We start from the raw sequence: 20,141 nt of genomic DNA, 5'->3' as shown, positions 1-20,141 counted from the left end.
AAATAATGATTTAGATTTCAAGGCATTTCTGTATATTAACATTTATTCATTTTTTCCAACAACTAATTATGTAATTCCCATTTAATATGAGATATTCTTTGACAAATGACATACAGAAAGTAGAGGAAGACACCCTCCTCACTTTCCCAACTTCAGAGTAAAATGGAGAGATAAGTGCTGTAATGTAAGGAGAGAAGAATGGGCCTGGAAATGGGACAGGGAGGAGGAGGTGAGATGGGAGTGGGGGTGAGAAAATGGGTATGGTGAGAAAAATCACTATATTCCTAAAGGTGTATTTTTGAAATTTGTACTCATTAAATAAATGGTTTCTTTGGGAAAATATAAAAATAAAAAATAAAATGTAAAATGTAAAAAAAAAACTAAAAAAAAGAAATAAAACACCTGTAATTAATGTCTTGTCTGTCCATCTTCAGCATATTCCTTCTACCACAGTCCAAGAACTCAAGTCAGACATCAACATTCCAGCAAGCAGAAATGAGGAAGAAACAAAGAAGGCAACAACCTCTCTTCCAACCACTTGGATCATTCAAAGGTTAGAAAAGCACTGACATGTCCCACACCAAGCTAAGGATTCTATCACTAATTTGTTTTTAAAGATTCAATATTTTATTTATTTTAAAGGAAGAGAAGGAGAGGTCTTTCACCCAATGGTTCACTCTCCAAATGTACAGCTAATTCTGGGCCTGTGGCAGAGGTCTTTGTCATTTAATTAAATTTGTTTCTAACAGACATTATTAAAGTTGTAGCAAAGGCTGTCCCAAGGTTAGAAGAAGAAAATGGGAGGCATCTGTCCTGGGAATGAAACGTAGTTGTTATGTGCTTGCCAATGAATGTTCCAACTGTAGTTACAATCTGCTTATATGTAACCATTTCAGACTCTGCTTGTTAGCACAGAGCAAAGATGTTAACACTTGCCAGACAGCAGATGGCTTAGTATGTGTGTAAAAAAAAATCTTCAGTAACTACTTTCCCAGGAGCATTATTGTATCAATCCTGTGGCCACAGTTTAACATCAGGATATCCAATTAAATGCAGAGACAAAGAGGCTAAAACCATATATAAGGAAATACTCCTCTTTGTTTCCACCTTGGCCTAATGTCAGAATAAAAGAGTAATTCCTGTTAAAAAGCCTTGGTGTAGGGGCCAGCACCATGGCTCACTTGGTTAATCCTCTGCCTGCGGGGCCGGTATCCCATATGGGTGAAGGATTCTGTCCCGGTTGCTCCTCTTCCAGGCCAGTTCTCTGCTGTGGCCCAGGAGGGCAGTGGAGAATGGCCCAAGTGCTTGGGCCCCTACACCCGTAGGGAGACCACAAAGAGTCACTTGGATCCTGGCTTTGGATTGGCACAGCACTGGCCGTGGCAGCCATTTGGAGAGTGAACCAACGGAAGGAGGACGTTTCTGTCTATAACTGTCAAATTAAAAAAAAAAAAAAAAAAAAAAAAAAAAAACGCCTTGGTGTCTTCTCGGTACATGAATCCTGCTGCAGGCCAAGTCAAGGCCAGGAGGGGCCACCTTCCACTGCTAATGTAACTGACAGAGACAAGTATTAGAGGAAACAATTTAAATATGGTAAATGAAGTTACTGTGGGGACCAATAATCAGAAAGGACTAGATCTGAGGTCGGCTGTTTGGCTTTTAAATCTTACGGAACTACTTGATTTCAAACGACCTAGGTTTAAATATGACGTTCTCACATCAGGCTCAGGACCCCAGTCCTCTGAGCCGGGGTGCAACGGGGATGGAGAAAGGAGAATCTTGCTGATCTGCTTCCGTGTCACATACGCCCTACAAAGCTTCACCTCAGCAAAACCCCCTATAATTACAAATGCCAGGCATTACACGTGCACGTGTGCAAACAGCCAGCCTCCTCCAGGACGCACACGCGCGCGTTCCACACACATTTGCTAACGCCCGCCTCCGTGCACGGGAGCAGACGCCGTGCGGTGCTGAGAGGCGAGCGGGAACGACCTCAGCGTTCAGAATCGTCACACACCTCTGACGAGGAGGAACAAAGGCAGAATCGGAGTCAGCGCTGACAGGGCAGACGCCAGGAGGACAGCGGCCCTGCTTCCCGGACCCGGGGCGGGACTGACCCTGCCGGCCCCGCCCCCGCCTCCGCCATTTGTCCATTCGCTGCTGCTCATTTCCAGTCGGGAGGCCACAGACAGCGAGTGTCAGGACACAGACTAGCTACCTTGCCAGCGCTCCAGGCCCCGCCATGCTTGTCCTCCGACACAGCCTGACTAAGGCGCTAGCTGCGCGGACACTGGCGCCTCAGGTACCGGCTGCGAGGGTGGCCCCGACCCGGCTCTGGGGGGTGGGGAGGGGCGTGTGAGGCGAGCGCCGGAGGGCCGCGCATGCGCTCTCCGGCTCGTGAGCCTTGGCGTCCGAGGGCTAAGGCCCGTTGGCCCAGGTTCCGGGCCCTGATTTTGTCCGTTCCTGAGGGCGCCCGGGGCGACCAGGGTTGTATCTGCTTGTCAGGGTCGCTTCCTGTCCGACTCACAAGGACAGAGGACTTGACTCCCCTGAGAGAAAAGCTGAGCTGCCCTGCAGACACAGCCGATGCGCCGGCTCCGGCGGGCGTTTTGGTCGCCAGCGCTGTGGTGGCTGCGCCTGGAGGAGCGCTCGCGGCTTGTGGGACTCAGGGCCTGGTGTTGATGTGTGGCTTTACCGGCCACAGAAAGTGGGAGAAAGGTTAACCTGCTGCTCGCCACGGAATCGGCCTCCCCTTTTAAACGACCTGCACACTTCCCAGCATTTTGAGGGGAACCTTGAACAAGAGGCCCCTGCCGGCTCTCCCGCGTCCCCTGCGGTCGGTCCCCAAGGGAGCAAAGTCCAGAGCCTCCCAGCAAACAGGGCGATGATGAGCTCTTGTCACCCTAGGTGACAGCGGCGCAAATAAAGTTTTGCTCCAGGCCAGCAACTGTCGGCCGCGCTCACCCAGAGATGATTTTTCCTTCTTGATGCTTAGCTTTTTACCTCCTTCTCCTGGGCGACATAGGAAGAGAGGTTGCCTGTTCTAGAGACAGACTTTCCGGTGAACAGCAAGAGGAAGCATTAACGGCCATGCAATCTTTAAAAGCAATTGTCTAAAAGCCCCATGTTGGTGTATTTTTAACCATATTTTATACCATTTTTAAAACTCTAGGTCCTGTTAACAGATTCTGTTAAAAGTCACAAAAAATCTTCCACAAACATTCTTTCAGTGGAAATTAAAGGGAAGCTGCACTTGTTTTTGATGGCAAGCTTAGTCATTTGGGCATTAAGAATGTAACAGACTAGACGTCAGTATAGCAACTCAAGTTACATAATTATATTAAGCTTTATACACAAGTGTAAAGCCTAGCTTTCATTAAACATACCAAGTAGTCAATATAAGCCCTAATTTGTCCATACTCCTGTAGGTACCAAAACCAATTTCATAGATTTTTCTGATGTAATTAGCTTCAGGAATGCATGCATGCGAACCAGACTTAGATGGCATGCATTTGTAAGTTACAATGCCATGAGGGTGTATACATATCTGTGTAACTTACAGATATATATTTGTGTATGTGCATGTACATGACGCAGAGATAATTTCTGGCAAAGCATTTCCTAATAAAAGTTAAGTTCACTCAGAACAGGAATTAAACATTTACATAGCATATGAATATTACAAAAGAACTAGTGGTTCTTAAGGGATAGCTCCATCAAGTTAGTGTAATTGAAAATATTAAATGCCCTTTTTCACATTACATCTGATGAAAGGAAGGCATAAGCCTCAGCCATCCTTGCTCATTGCCCAAAAGATAAATATTGGAATTTATTCCTTGCACTTGAATCTTAATTGGGTCTCACACCATGTTGCCTTCATACTCCACCCCACCCCAGCCTCCTGAAAGACCAGGTGCTGGAACACTTGAAATACCAGTTCCAGGAACTGCCCTCCACCTGCTGCCCCCTACCCCCACCCCCATCCCTAGCCCTCCTAAAATAGAAAAAGGCCCAGCCCCTGGGGGTCAGGGCCTTCTGCTTGTGTTCCATCATATACATGCAGGTAGTTGGTCACCCATCTCTATGAATTTATTTTCTCTGAATAAATTTGATCTGCCTGTAAATCTGTACACTGCCTCCTCTCTTTTCTGCCCCTCTTTTCCTAATGTTTATGGTGCCTCATGTGAGGAGGCACCAATCTGCAACTCTTTTCTTAACAACATCTGTGATTACAATAGTGCTTTAGATAATTCTGACTCCTTAAAATTTCCTATTTCAGCATTCATATACTCTATCACTATAACTAAATCTATTTAGATAGGCCATAGCTTACTAATACATTGGTTATGTTCCAGTCCTGTTTTTTAAGCAGTTGTTTATTTGCTTCATGGAATTTAGGAAATACTTTCACCCTCAATAGCAATTTCCATTTTAAAAAAAGTTTTCTGATATTAAACATATTTTCATTGTGCCTGCCAAAAGATGTGCATATTTTATAAAATTACTTTGTATGCATAATTCTGACACACATTATGTGGACTAAAGATGGAATATTGACTAAATAGGAGAAAACTTTTTGAAAATTTAAAAGACTCCTAGTTGCAGTTCTCGAGTGAAAGAATATCTTTAAGACCCTAATGCTGGCTGGCGCTGTGGCTAATCCTCCAGCCTTGCGGCGCCGGCACACCGGGTTCTAGTCCCGGGTTCTGTCCCGGTTGCCCCTCTTCCAGGTCAGCTCTCTGCTATGGCCCGGGAGTGCAGTGGAGGGTGGCCCAAGTGGTTGGGCCCTGCACCTCATGGGAGACCAGGATAAGCACCTGGCTCCTGCTTTCGGATCAGCGCGGTGCACTGGCCGCAGCGCGCCAGCTGCGGCGGCCATTGGAGGGTAAACCAACAGCAAAGGAAGACCTTTCTCTCTGTCTCTCTCTCACTGTCCACTCTGCCTGTCAAAAATAAAAAAATAAATAAAAAGACCCTAATGCCTTCTTAGGAACAGCTTTCTCAAGGAAAAAGTGACTAAGGATAACCCCCACTAGGAAATAGTAGCTGAATATTCAGCATACTTAAAAGTAATTATCTCGGGGCTGGCACTGTGGTGTAGCTGGTAAACCTGTCACCTGCAGTGCTGGCATCCCATATGGACGCCAGTTCGATTCCCAGGTGCCCCACTTCTGGCTCTCTCCTATGGCCTGGGAAAGCAGCAGAAGATGGCCCAAGTCCTTGGGTCCCTGCACCTGGGTGGGAGACCCCAGGGAGGCTCCTGGCTCAGATCAGCCCAGTTCCGGCTATTGCCTCCATTTAGGGAGTGAACCAGCTGATGAAAGACATCTATCTCTCTCTCTCTCTCTCTCTCTCTCTCTCTCTCTCTCTCTCTCTCTCTCTCCCCCCTCCCCCTCTCTGCCTTTCAAATAAATAAATCTTAAAAAATAAATAAAAGTAATTATCTTTATTGGCATTTCTACATGAACACATGTGTAGAGAATTGACAAGAAAATTACACACCTAGCTTGTGAATTTCCTGAGTATCCCTTGTTTCCAGACTCAGATTTGGTTGTAATACAATATAATAAATCCTGCCTTCCAGAAAACATTTACATTTACATTTTCTTTCTTCAGGTGTGCTCATCTTTTGCCACAGGCCCCAGACAAAAAGATGGAACATTTTATGAATTTCGTACCTATTCTCTAAAGCCCTCAAAGATGAATGAATTCCTGGAAAATTTTAAGAAAAATGTTCATCTTCGGACAGCTCACTCTGAATTGGTTGGCTATTGGAGTGTTGAATTTGGTGGTAGAATGAATAAAGTGTTTCATATTTGGAAGTATGGTAAGAGTCATCCAGCTTCAATGTTTAGCACAGATTTTCATTCTGTTAGATGTTGTATGAGACTTATTTCTTGGATCTGTATTACTGTGGTTATATGCAGGTTAAGTAAAACTGTTATAAAATAATATACTACCAAAAATTCAATTATTACTCTTCCCAGAATTACAGTTCTGATAACTCCTTACTCTAAAGAGCTCTTAGGTTAACCTAAATGGGAAAATGTGTTGTCTCATGCTGGCATTTGGCGAGTGAGCCAACATATGTAAATGTAAACTCTTTATTGTTTTGCCTCTCAAATTAAAAAAAAAGCGGGGGTGGGGGGGCTAATCTCAAAAAAATTTTAGAGTGGCTTTTTGTAAAGACAGTTTTTGAAGAATTTAAAGCAGTAATCACAGAAGCCCAAGTGAGTTAAGATCACAAAAGGAAATAAGTAGTTTCTTCTATTAAAACTGAAACTAAATGTAAGTATTGCCAGAAATATTCAAGCATATGAGGGCTTTAGGAAAAATGGAGCTTTAAAGGGGATAATTGTCAGCTTTTAAGCCTGACCTAACTCTGAGATTTAATAATTGTTAGGTTTAGAGACTACTTTTTTTCTTATTTATTTGAGAGCCAGACAGAGGGAGGGAGAAAGCAAGAGAATTCCCATCCACTGGTTCACTAAATGTCCACAGTGGCAGAGGTTAGGCAAGGCCAGAGCCAGAAGCTAAGAATAAAGTCCAGGTTTCCCACATGGGAGGCACTAACCCCATGAATTGAACCAGCACTGCTGCCTAACCAGGGTCTATCTATATTGGCAAGCAGCTGGAGATAGGAGCCAGAGCCTGGAACTGAACAAAAGCACTCTGGTGTGGGTTGGAGGTGTCACAGTCACTCCCTAGAAATTACTTTTTATTCATTTCTTTACTCAAGAGTTTCAGGGAATTCCCTATTATACCACCCTAGGGAAGTTAAGAAAAAGAATCAGTGAGAGTTCTTTCCATATTGAAGGTGGCCCAATGCTGGTTTCGCAGAGGAAAGAGAACAGGTTTACAGGAATCATCACGTTTGTTACTCCAGGGTCCACATCAGGACTTATGATAGCCGCAAGCTGTTAGTTACTTCATTTAGTGTTTTGTCATCTGTGTCAAATTAATATTTGTGAAGTATTTCAACATGAAAGTGGTCACTCCATACCTAACATGGGCATATTTTAGGATTTTTCCCTATTGTAATTGAATAAGCCCCATTGAAACAGTTTATGCTTTAGGTATGGTACAGATTAAATCATAGCTCATTAAAACAACTAATAAAATCCTGATATACTTGACTTAGTATAAAATTGGTGTTACTCTTCATCCCTAACACCACCATTTAAAACTTTTGTCATGAGTCTTATGAAGTCTTCATAGTAAATATAGTTCTACATCCATAAATTGGTAAAGTATAATATACCTGTTTGAATAACTCAGAAAGAAGAAAAGTAAGTGCTGGGGAAAATGAATGGATGACAAGTAAGACAATGAACACTATTTGTTTAAAAGCTATTTGTGCAAAGGAAAAGAGGCATAAAAAAATTTTAATTTCACTTACGTTGAATTTGTTTCAAGGTATATCTTGATCTGACCACCTATCACCACTACCACCAAGGGAAAATAGTCTTTCTTTAAAGTAACACTGTCAGCTAAATGCCATGATTAAATTAATAAGAGTAGTCCACATATATTGAAGGCTAATAAGAGTTTGAAGCTTTTTTTACATTTTAATTCATTTAATCCTTCTAACAATGGAAGTAGATATTACATTATTATCTCCTTTTCATAAACTAAAAAACTGAGGCATAGTCAGTAATTTACCTAATTCAAAGAACTATATCCTAAGTGTTAGAGCATATTAAGCCCATTACATGACATTATAATTAGTTTTTCATATTTCTATTTCCATTTAAACTGCAACATGAGGACAGATACCATATATGTTTATGTGGTTACCTCCAAAAACAAAACATGTTTCTGTATGCTATCCATGAACATAACACTAACTTGAATAAAATTCAGAAAAGTAGAGGCAATTTTAAATTGAAAATTCTTAGTTTTTCTTAATTCCTTCCTCCCATAGATAATTTTGCTCATCGAACTGAAGTTCGGAAAGCTTTGGCCAAAGATAAGGAATGGCAAGAACAATTCCTCATTCCAAATTTGCCTCTCGTGGATAAACAAGAGAGTGAAATTACTTACCTGGTCCCATGGTGCAAACTAGAAAAGCCTCCAAAAGAAGGTAAGTCCTTCCTGAGACGTTTTGAGAGTTGATGACTGTGATATTTAAGCTCTTAAGCTGGAAAGGCCAAAGTTCCACTGGAAAAACAATGAAATTAATCCTGTTTTTTTTTTTTAAAGAAATACTGTGGTTGTTGAGATAAAAATAAATTGAAGCTCTTAGTTTATCCTTTTAAAAAAAAAAAAAAAAAAAGGGTAATTGCTGACATCTTTTTCCCCAAATGGGATCTTATTGATTTCTAAAGCATAGCGCTGTTGTAGAAATAGTCTACTTAGTCAGTAAAGGTTGAGAGGTTGCACGCTGGAAGCCGGGAACATGTGGATAGGTAAAGGATGGGATATTGTATTTCGGCATAATTTTGAATAATAGACATGCTTAAATATAAAAGTGTTTTCCACAAATTATAGCTAATCTTAACTCATTAAGTAAAACTTTGCTTATAAAATTGGGGGTAATGAATTAACAAATTGCCAAGTTATATTACTGTAGTCTAATTTTTGTGTCTTCTTCTTTCCTGTTTCTCAGTTTGAAAATAATTCCTTAAGACTTGTCTTCTTGCTGATTTTACTTCTCGCTGACTTAAAGAAACTATAACCTCAATCCAGTTTTAAACAAAGGTCAGATTAGAAAAGCATAAACTAACTTAAATGTTATTTCTCCCTTATTCCTAACTTTGTAGTATATTTTAGATTACAAGAAATTGGAAGTCTTACTTGAATCCTGTCTACTCACATCTCCTCTCCTGTCTTAGCGCTATCCCATAATTCTTCAGTAACTGCACTTTCTTCCTTTTTCTTGTCTAATCTACTTGTCTCTAGTTTCTTTTTCTATCCAGTACTTCTGACCAGAGATAAAAAGCTTTTCAAGAATTTACATGGATATTTAAGAGCAATAAGACCCTCTCCTTCAGGAATTTTTCCTTCAAGAATTGAGATACAAATTCAGTTTTCTTGCTGTTCCTGTTAGAAATGGAATCTTACAGGGTGAAATTATATGAACAAAAGGGTATTTCCTCCCAAAATTGAAAAGAAGAGGGAAGTGTAGGAGATCAGAAAATACTTATTCATTTCTTTTCTAGAAGACTTGAGCGGCTCAAAAATCCTGTTTCAGTTGCGGACATTTAGTCTAGCAGTGAAGATGCTGGCATCTCACGTTGGAGTACAAGGGTTCCATGTCCAGCCCCAGCTCCTGACTCCAGCTTCCTGCTAGTGCAGACCCTGGGAGGCAGCAGTGACAGCTCAACTACTGGGTTCCTGCCATTCATGTGGGAGACCTGGATTGAGTTCCCAGCTCCTGGCTTCAGCCAAGCCCAGTCCCAACCAGCAATGTGGACATTTATTTGGGAAGTGAACCAGTGGATGGAATTGATATCTCCTCTCTTTTTCTTTCTCTCTCTCCCCCACCCCATTAAATAAAATTGTTAAAAATAAAATATCCTATTTCATTTTAGATCTCAGTATCTGTTTTAATGACAAATTTGACAGATTGAAAAGATTTCAGATAGTTGCTTATATAATAGATTTTAGTCCTTTTGTCTCTTCTATGATTAATCTTAATACCTGACCCTTAAACATGAACAAGGACTTTCTAAACATAAAAGCCAGGAAAAATAATGCAAGGAATTAATAAATATGACTATATAAATAAGTATATATGGATGTTTCTTTAAATTCAGTAACCTTCCACTACTGGATTCAAATAAACCTTATTAACAGTTGCTTAAATGGGATAGGCTTTGTGGCACAGCAGGTTAAGCTGCAACTTGGTAAACCTGCATCCCATATCAGTTAGTATCCTGGCTCCCCTGCTTCCAGTCCATATTCCTGCTAATGAGTCTGAGAAGGCAATGATGATGGCCTGAGTACATGGGCCCTGCCACCCCATGTGGGAAACCAGCCCTGGCTGTTGTGGCCATTGGGGGAACCAGCAGATGGAAGATTGATCTCTATTTCTAGTAAATAAATATTGTTTAAAAATGCCTTGAATGTCTTCTGTAATATGATTCTTTTTCTCCCTATTCTAGGAGTCTATGAACTGGCTACTTTTCAGATGAAACCAGGTGGCCCAGCTCTGTGGGGTGATGCATTTAAAAGGGCAGTCAATGCCCATGTTGCTCTAGGATACACAAAATTAGTAGGTGTTTTCCACACAGAATATGGAGCACTCAACAGAGGTACAGTTATCCATTTCTTCTATGAAATTGCAGTGTATAATGATCTAAGTTGATAGGGTCAATTTGCCTCTCTTTTTCATTATGGTGTCTAGTGTATTGACAAATTATTGGTTTTTTTGTAATTTTAAAGGTGGCAAAAATAGATACATTTTTTACAATGTTAATATCATGTTCTTTCATATGCTGAGTTTTTTATAATACATCAAAATAATAAAAACTGAAGAGCCTCAAAATATTTATTTTCATCTTTTTTCCTCTAAGTGTATACTTTTATTTTTTAAAAAAATCACTTTGTGTAGAGAGCTTATTTCTAAATGAAAATGTAATACCTATTTTTTATAAATGCTAAAACATGGACAACCTCAAAGGGGAAAACTACTCATTTCCTATTACTTTAAAATAAAACTGTTATACATATATAAATGACCATAAGAATATCAAGTCCAGCATGTTATTTGAAATAAACAGGCTAGAAGCAATGCATATGCATGATTGACATGACTTCCTAACACTCTAGCAGTAAAAATTTCAGAAAAAATTTTTTGGGAAATTCTAAAAAATGTGTGTAATGTTTCTATGGAAGGATAAATGTCTAAAAATAGCTAATAAAATATTTGAAAGACTCATTTTACATAATTGATTTCTCGGCTTCCCTGCTTGAATGTTCAGTGGATGTGTAACCTATTCAAATTTGAGCTCCTGATCTTTACCCAGAAATTCAACTTCTAGTAATACTCATATGTTCAAAGAAAGTAATCAGAAAACCTTAAAAAATATCTATTGTCAAATTGGAAAACAGAGGAAGAAATTATGAAAATTATCATTTATCTCACATATGCTAAAATAAAATGCAAATGGATTATAGAGGACATGTAAAAGTTGTAGTCATAGAATTGTTAAAATACTGTGAATTCATGGATGGGCACTGTATTTCTAAGCCCAAATTACTTGAAGAAAACTGCGGCCTGCCAGGGAGGCAAGGCACCAAGGCACATGTTAGGACCTGAAAGATAGTGAACAAAGCCTCTACAGGGCAAAACCAGAGGGAACCCAGGTGGAAGTCCATACAGGTCCTGATGTGCAAATCAGTCATCTGACTTGGGAATATGGGTAAAAGACTACTAGAACCATCTAGTGGCGGGTTCCCTCCGGATAGCTGGTGTTCTTGCAATCCTCAGTTTTATCCTGTAAAGCAAATGATTGGAGGTCTTCAGGCCCAAACCATCTCAACCTGCCCTCAAACTTTAACTGAGTCAGAAGCCCAGCTTGCTGGCTTGGGGCTGGGCGTGAAATGAGAGTACCTAGTAGGGCACCTTTGGTGAGCAGAACTGGTGCTGCCACATGAATGAAACCACCAGGTTAAAGCTGCCGATGCGGACGCTCACAGACCCCACAAAAGTGCTGGGTTATATAAACAGCAGGACAGTGGCCATAGAAGTTGGAATTCACTAAGGAGTGTCTAACAACTCACCTGCCAAATCAGCTACCTTGAAAAATAGATGGCCCTGGAGAGGCACTGGCAGTAGGCAGAGCGGGAAGAGTGGCGAGGAGGGAAGACCAGGAAATCCGGGGGAGCCGGCTGCCCTCTAGGCTCTATCCGCCTCCTCTGCCACCATGGACGCTACTCTGAGACAAGTAGGAGGGCTGCTGGGATGAGCCTTGAAGCCTAGTGCGCAGGCTGGGTGGAGCTGCCCCAGGTGCAGATCTTAGAGGTACTGGGAAAAAAGGGGAGGGGGAGGAGAGAGGCGAGGCGAGGCGAGGCGAGGCGAGGCGAGGCGAGGCGAGGCGAGGCGAACTGTGAGGGCAGGTGGAAGTCAACTGATGATTTTATAATACATGCCCCAAATCACTGTAAATGAAATACAAAAGCTAAAAGAAAAATGTAAATTATGAAAAAAATAGACATAAAGATGGCTATAACATGGGACACCTGGATTGAGTCCAGCTCCCGGGCATTTGCTGAGTGAACCAGCAAATGGATGTCTCTCTTTGCTTCTCATATAAAATAAAACAAATACAAATTTTAAATAAAGTTGAAAGGAGATGCATATTAAAGCAGTAACTGCATTATTTTCCACCCAGCAAAGACATACTTACATAGTAGGCTATTAGGTCAGGAAAAATTAAGTAATCATTTACTGAGTGTGATTCCTTGGAAAAAATGCAAAAAAATGTGATAGTACAAATAGACTCCATTTTTAAAAATTATCTTTGCTAACATTTCTTCTGGGTTATATACATGGATGTGTGTTGTGGGTATGTTTAGTTACACACAAAAGAAATTTGACCATATACAAAATACAGTTATATTTGAATTGTAAAATTGAAAGATTTTTTAAATTCTTTGATTCTCTATATTAAATATGTATAACTTTTATAAGAAAACTACTGAAAACTTTTGTACACAGAATTTTTTTAAACAAAAACAATTATTTGAAAGGCAGAGTTAGCTAGAGGGAGAGACAAAGAGATCTTTCATCCTCTAGTTCACTCCCCAAATGACTGCAGCTACTGGGGCTGGGACTGGGACAGGCCAAAGCCAGGAGTCAGAAACTTCTTCCAGGTCTCTGATGTGAGTACATAGGCCCACAAATTTGGGCCATCTTCTGCTACTGCTTTCTCAGGCCATCAGCAGGGAGCTGGATCCAAAGTGGAGAAGCCAGGGATTGAACCAACACCCATATGGGATGCTACACCACAACGCTGGCCTCTATACACACATTTCTTAAACTTAAATTTATTACCAGCATAGTGGAAGAATGACTGTATACTAAATATAAATTGGTATACCATCTCTGGAGGAAAAAGTATAGTATATACTGCATCTGTGTAAGCTTATCTATGTATATAATATATGTTCTTAGGTTCTCTCAATTTAAATTCTAGGAGTTCATATTAAATATTAATTTATATTAATTACTATATTATGTGGTATATCAGATCTAGATTGCCTGGGTTGAATCCCACCCCATCACTTCATAACTTCGTGCCATTGTGTAATTTACTTAACCTCACTCTGCCTTAGTTTCCTCATCCATAAAATGATAGTAATAATAACCTACTACCTAGATTATTAAATGAATTAATACATAAAAAGGCTTTAGAAGCCAGGCCTGGCAAGTAGGAAGTGCACAATAAATATCAGTAGTAGTTGTCAAGAATGTTATTATTGTAGGTTTAGATGTAGATGCGGCTCCAAGTTTATGTGCGCTTTGATTACAAAAAGGAAATGCTGGAAACAGCATGAAAGTACCAACTTATATAATAAATACATATATATATGTATGTATATATATATGTATATATATATGTATATATATACATATATATATACATACATATATATATACATATATATATATGTATATATATGTATGTATATATATATGTATATATGTATATATATGTGTATATATATGTATATATATGTATATATATGTATATATATAATATAATATATATAATATAATATATATAATATATATATAATATATATCATATGTATCATAAAATATATAAACATAAATATTATTTGTATTTAAGTAAATATATAACCATATGTAAAAATATGGAAATGATACACCAAGATATGAAAGTGGTTATTTGGGGATGATGGGATTAGAAATGCTTTTTAGGGGCCAGTGCTTGGTCTAGTGGGTAAAAGCCACTGCCTGCAGTGCCAACATCCCATATGGGTGCTGGTTCGAGTCCTAGCTGCTCCATTTCTGATCCAGCTCTCTGCTATGGCCTGGAAAAGCAGTAGAAGATGGCCCAAGTCCTTGGGGAGACCCAGAAGAAGCTCCTGGCTCCTGGCTTCAGATTGACATAGCTCTGGCTGGTGTAGCCATTTGGGGAGCAAACAAGCAGGTGCAAGACCGATCTCTCTCTGCCTCTCCATAACTCTGCTTTTCAAATAAATAAATAAATAAATATTGTAAAATGCTTTTTGTTCTCTCCTTTATCTACATTTTCCAAAAATCTGTACAGCTAATGTAGTAAAATTTTAATTATTATTTTTTATTGAAAAAGTAGAGAGATATTGAGAGATTGAGACAGATAGAAATCTCCCATTCACCAGTTCACACCCCAAATGCCCACAATGGCCAGTACCAAAGCTGGGAGCCAAGAACTTATTCTAAGTCTCCCGTATGGACAGCAGGTACCCAACTACTTGAGCCATCACCTGTTGCCTCCCAGCATGCACATTAACAGGAAGCTGGAATTGGGAGTAGAGCCAAGACTTGAACCCAGGCACTGCAATGAGGGGTGCGGATGTCCAAGCAGTAAATTATCTGTTATGCCAAGCACCCACCCCATAGATTTTACTTAGCAAAAAACTTGCTGGGGCCGGCACCATGGCTCATTTGGATAATCCTCCGCCTGCAGTGCCAGCATCCCATATGGGTGCCAAGTTCTAGTCCCAGTTACTTCTCTTCCAGGCAAGTGCTCTGCTGTGACCCAGGAGGGCAGTGGAGGATAGCTCAAGTGCCTGGGCCCCTGCACCCGCATGGAAGACCAGGAGGAAGTACCTGGCTCCCGGCTTCGGATCGGTGCAGCACCTGTAGTGACCATTTTGGGGGGTGAACCAACGGAAGGAAGACCTTTTTCTCTGGCTCTCTCTCTCACTGGCTATAACTCTACCTGTCAAATAAATTAAAAAAGAAAAACTTGCTGATAATTATATACAATATAATCTATTTCAGTATTTTGTAGAATACTGAAATATTGAGAATATTCCAAACTATCAACAATAAAAGGTTTGGATAAAAAATTCTTATATTCAGGGCCAGCATTGTGATTTAGCAGGTTAAGCTAATGTCATATCTGCCACCAGTTGTTCCACTTTTGATCCAGCTCCCTGCTAATGAATCTAGAAAAGCAGCAGAAGATGGTCCGAATTCTTGAGCCCTGCCACCCATGAAGGAGACCTGTCCCTCTCTCTAACTCTGTGTATCAAATAAATAAATTAATCTTTAGAATATGTATATGACATAGAAAATTCTCGTTGTTGATTTTTTTTTTTTTTTGGACAGGCAAAGTTAGACAGTGAGAGAGAGAGAGAGAGAGAGAGAGAGAAAGGTCTTCCCTCCATTGGTTCACCCCCCAAATAGCCACTATGCCGATCCGAAGCCAGGAGCCAGGTGCTTCCTCCTGGTCTCCCATGTGGGTGCAGGGCCCAAGTACTTGGGCCATCCTCCACTGCCTTCCCAGGCCACAGCAGAGAGCTGGCCTGGAAGAGGGGCAACCGGGACAGAATCCGGCACCCTGACCAGGACTAGAACCCGGGGAGCCGGTGCCACAGGTGTAGGATTAGCCTAGTGAGCTGCAGCACCAGCCTCATTGTTGATTTTTAAAAATCTACTAATTTAATGCACAGTAAGACCCTAATTTGGTTTACCCATTTAAGGAAGTATACCCAATATTAATAGAGGTTTATCTAGACCTCTATTTATCTAAGATTACACTAATTTATCTTTTTATCATTAAATTTTCTACCACAAAGTTTTATATTTTTTTAAATAAATATAAGAGGTAATGAAATCTGGATCTAGTCTTAATTGTACTATTAGCTGTATTAGTTTGTATCCCCCTTCAGTCTTCTATTTCCAAGTTGACTAATTTATAAATTCCCTTCCAAAGTCTCTGACTTTTCTGATATTTTATATATTTAAAAACTATCTTTAGAAACCTATTCTAAAGAACTAATACAGGTTGAGCATCCCTAATGGGAAATCCAAAACCCAAAATGCTGCGTTTCAGATCTCCAGACTGGGAATGCTCAACTGATAAGATGTATCAAATATCCCAAAATCTGAAAAACTGAAATCTGAAGCACTTCGAATTAGGAAAACTCAACCTGTGTAAAACTAACATGTTTGGCTTTACTCTTTTGACATCACTATTCTGATTACAAGATAAGACAACATTGCTGAGTCATTTTCTTGCATTTTTTATGTCTGAATGCCGTATTACTTAGCATCAACTTCTGGTTTATTTCTGCAGTTCATGTTCTTTGGTGGAATGAAACTATGGATAGCCGTGCTGCTGGGAGACATCTGTCTCATGAGGATCCCAGAGTTGTGGCGGCTGGTAAGCTGTTCCACTAGGCATGAATTATTTTTTAGAACAAATTTGATTTAGTCACTAACTCTGTGTGCCTTTTTATGAAATGTTTTTCCAGTTCGGGAAAGTGTCAACTATCTAGTGTCTCAGCAGAATATGCTTCTGATTCCTGCATCATTTTCACCATTGAAATAGTTTTCTTCCAAAATATCAACAGCTTCATTAACTGGTATACGATGTGTCTGTTAATGGTGCTTAAATTCTCCCAAGAGTTCCTCACTTGTATTTGCAGACAGTGGTAAGTTAACTCACTGTAGTTCTTGCATTTTTGAAAGCCACTTCTGTCCTTTGTCACCACCACTTCAGGAAATAGTTCTGCTCATTTCCCCAGTGGCATTTCAGTATCTATTATACCTTAAAAATGGCTGTCACCCACTTTGTGATCTTGTGTTTTCTTATTCATTTCAGAATGTCTCTCCTTGTGTATTTTGATAACCATTTGCTTTATATTGTGTTCTTACAATATTCAAATAATGATTTTCTATTTCCTTTCCTGACAATATTTTTATAGTAATCATATATAATATCTACATTTTCATCGTATCTGTTTTTTCTAAGATTTAAAAAAATTTTTCCTAGTAATGTTTATTTTGCAGCATCAAACATAATTCATAAAAATAATAGATCAAGTATATTTCTTTACTTTGGAAAAGTAAATTATTATTTATTCATTGTGGTTTTCACATAATGTAACCAGGAAAATAATGTAATTAGGTCATGCCATTGAAAAAATAAAGAAGACTTGGTTTATGTGCTGAAATGTGTTCATTTATAGTTAGTTTTACTGATTTTGGCTCCATTTAGTATCACTATTTAGCAAAGTTCTTGGGATATTTATTTGTTTTAAGGACATTGTTATGGCTATGGAAATGCTTGCCCTAATAAAGTCTACATATCCATTCTGATTTTATTAATTTGCATCTTATATTTATATTCTCTGGAATTCTTACTATGTTGTTACAGGGTAGTGTCATAGCAATAATTTACCAACTTTAGTTAAGTATTAAGTTTCATCAGAAAATAATATGGTAGTAACCCCAGAAGGAGAGTTTATTGAATAATGCCGTAAATGTTCTATGGTTTTCCTTGAGACATCTTTAATTTCCAATTGACTATATGCCTTTACCTTCTAAGACTAGTTTGGTATTCTATGCTTTCCTAATAGTCTCTATTTGCAGCTGTATTTTACATTTCTAAAACATATCATAACTCTAAATAGTAAATTACTAATTAGCCATCCAAGGGAAATTGGCAAATATAACATATGTGTTTGCTTAACGTATACATGGTTACCAATTAAAAGTTAAAATTGAATAAAATTGAATAAAAAAATCTAAAATACTAAAGAAAATAGCTTAATATTTTGCTTTAGAATATTGTACTATTTTAAGGTTACAAGTATCAATTGTCTTTAATCCATACTGTATTAAAGTAAAGGACTAATATTTTAATCTTTTTGAGGGGTACACTCAGAATTATCCTAAGGGATTTCCTGGTTTGAACTAAAATAGGATTACTTGGTTTAAATCATGTACCCTATTCTTAATACTTACATCCAAGTGGAGTTTTACTTTTTCCAAAAAGTTACTATTAGAGATATTTGCCCTCCAAGAGATCTAGTTTGAAGTAATTTACACATACAGGTTCATATCATAGTATTATTTTTCTTTAGTTCATTTATTCTTCTGTTCTCTTAGATGACTCCCAAAACCTGCTCACCCATCTTCATTCCCAGGTAATGATCTTGCCTCTTCAATGAGAAGAGAGAAACAATCAGAACAAATTTTGCACAAGTCCGAACCCACTTTCTGCAGTCATACACCACCTTCCAAGCAAAGGAAGACCCCTCCCTTGTACAGTCACTTGCTGATGGATATGCCTCCAGCAGTTCTATCTCCTGAAGCCAGTTTTCCCCTCAGCTGGATCCTTCTCAGCAAATATGATACTATTTTTCCCATCTTTGGGAAAATTAAAACTTACCATCTCATTTTTCCCTTTACAAAATGACTCAAAAGAATAGTCCATACTTCCTGCCTGCATTTTCTCTCCGCACATTAGCTCATCAACATTCTTTAGTCACCACACCCTCCAGAGTGCTCTTGTCGAATTCATTTCTCTGTCCTCATTTTACTTGACCTGTTAGCAGTTGATCTCTCCTTTCTTCTGGAAACATTTTCTTCATTTCTATAAAACACTAATAGACTACACAAGCCTTCTTTCTTATTAACACCTCCTAGTCTCCACCTTGTCTCGTGGACCTCCTATGTTGTGCTGAGATCTCTTTTCTATTTATACTTACTCACTGCATCAGCTGTCCCAATCTCCATGGCTCCAGATTCATCTGTACACTAACAGCTCCTCTACTCCATACAGCTTCATGTTATTCAGAGGCCATCTCATTACCTCCACCTGAGTATCTGTTAGACCTCTCAGACCTCACATGTCTGAAACTGAGCTCTTGATCTTTACCCAAAAACCCTGCCACAGGTAATGACAACTCCATCTTTCCATTTGCTTGGGTTACAAACCTCAAGAGACATTTTTGGTGCCTTCTTTCTTTTCACACTCCATGATGTATCTATCAGCAAATTACAAATATCCAGAAGTTGATTGCTTTAGATTCCTACAGTTACCATACTGGTTCAAACCAATTATCACCCAGATTTTGGAGAAAGGCTCTTAACTGATCTCTGGCCCTTGATCCCTTGGCCTCTATCTCAGTCTGTTTTCAAAACAATAGCCAAAATAATCTAAAACATAGGCCAGATCGTATCACTCCTCTGTTCCACCCCACCCCACCTTCCAAGCCCTTCACTGAGACCTGTGTGTTCTTACATGACCTGTCCTCCTGTTGTGCCTCACCACATCTATTCTTCCATGCAACAATATGACCCCAGAGACTTTTCTTTGAATCTCACTAAATATGATTTTGTCTCAGGCTCTCTTCATCCTGCCTAGAATACTCTTCCCTAGACTTGCATCCGCATAGATCATTTTCATAGATCAGTTCATTTCTTTGAGGTCCTTCTTGACAACCCTATTTAAAATCTCAGTCTATTTGTTATACACTGAATTTGATATCTGCCCCCTTCCAAATTCATACTCCCTAGTGTGATGGTATTTGGAGGTGGGGCCTTTAGGAGCTAGTCAGGTTTAGGTGAAATGTGTGTATTTGATCTGTAATGTATGCTATGCTGTAGAGCAATTGCTGTAGTCTGTTATATTTGAAATTAGAAAAAAAAATGTTTAGGTGAGGTAGTGGGAGTTACACTCATTATTGCAACTGCAGTTGGTACCTATATAACGGCTGAAGAATCCTGAGCACTCTGTCTCTGTATACTGTGTGAGGAAACTAGAAAGAGGTTCCTCGCAAGAACCCATTCCTACTGGCACCCTGGTCTCGGACTTTCCAGCCTCCAGAACTGTGACAGATAAATGTTTAAGCCACCCAGTCAATTGTGTTCTTGTTCTAAAAGCCTTGCTTTTCTTTGTCACTTTTCACTATAATTAATATTTTACTTATGGACAGTTTATTATTGTAAGTCTCCTCCAACTAGAAACCAAGTTCCATGACATCAGGGGTTTTATTTTAACTATGATAGGCATACCAGTACCTGACATGGGGTAAGCCATCACTTATTCACTGATTGAATTATCGTATTAGCTGTTTGTGGTTTTATTTTAAAAAGCCTATTTTTCCTCCATACCTTATATTACACCACCCTTAACCTATGATATGGCTGGCTGGAAGTGCTTTTATTT

The 20,141-nt window shown here is 39.3% G+C and overlaps 1 protein-coding gene across 1 annotated transcript; it reads left to right on the top strand.

Annotated features, from left to right (window-relative positions):
• Positions 1–1,978: 1,978 nt before the first annotated feature.
• NIPSNAP3A (nipsnap homolog 3A) lies at positions 1,979–17,129 on the top strand. Its single transcript, XM_062207839.1, has 6 exons — positions 1,979–2,302; positions 5,617–5,827; positions 7,925–8,083; positions 10,107–10,256; positions 16,260–16,346; positions 16,438–17,129. Exons 1-6 carry the CDS (start codon positions 2,243–2,245, stop codon positions 16,512–16,514), a joined length of 744 nt encoding a protein of 247 aa, XP_062063823.1. The 5' UTR covers positions 1,979–2,242; the 3' UTR covers positions 16,515–17,129.
• The last annotated feature ends 3,012 nt before the right edge of the window (positions 17,130–20,141 follow it).

Source organism: Lepus europaeus, chromosome 12 (assembly GCF_033115175.1).
Source record: "Lepus europaeus isolate LE1 chromosome 12, mLepTim1.pri, whole genome shotgun sequence".
Taxonomy (NCBI): Eukaryota; Metazoa; Chordata; class Mammalia; order Lagomorpha; family Leporidae; genus Lepus; species Lepus europaeus.
This window is presented reverse-complemented; position numbering and strand designations above follow the sequence as displayed.

Excerpts from the sequence above, each read along its gene's own strand:
- NIPSNAP3A (XM_062207839.1), top strand. The coding sequence starts at position 2,243 with ATGCTTGTCCTCCGACACAGCCTGACTAAGGCGCTAGCTGCGCGGACA. Across the intron at positions 2,303-5,616 it reads CGCGGACACTGGCGCCTCAG|GTGTGCTCATCTTTTGCCAC; the intron begins GTACCGGCTGCG and ends TTCTTTCTTCAG. Across the intron at positions 16,347-16,437 it reads TCCCAGAGTTGTGGCGGCTG|TTCGGGAAAGTGTCAACTAT; the intron begins GTAAGCTGTTCC and ends ATGTTTTTCCAG.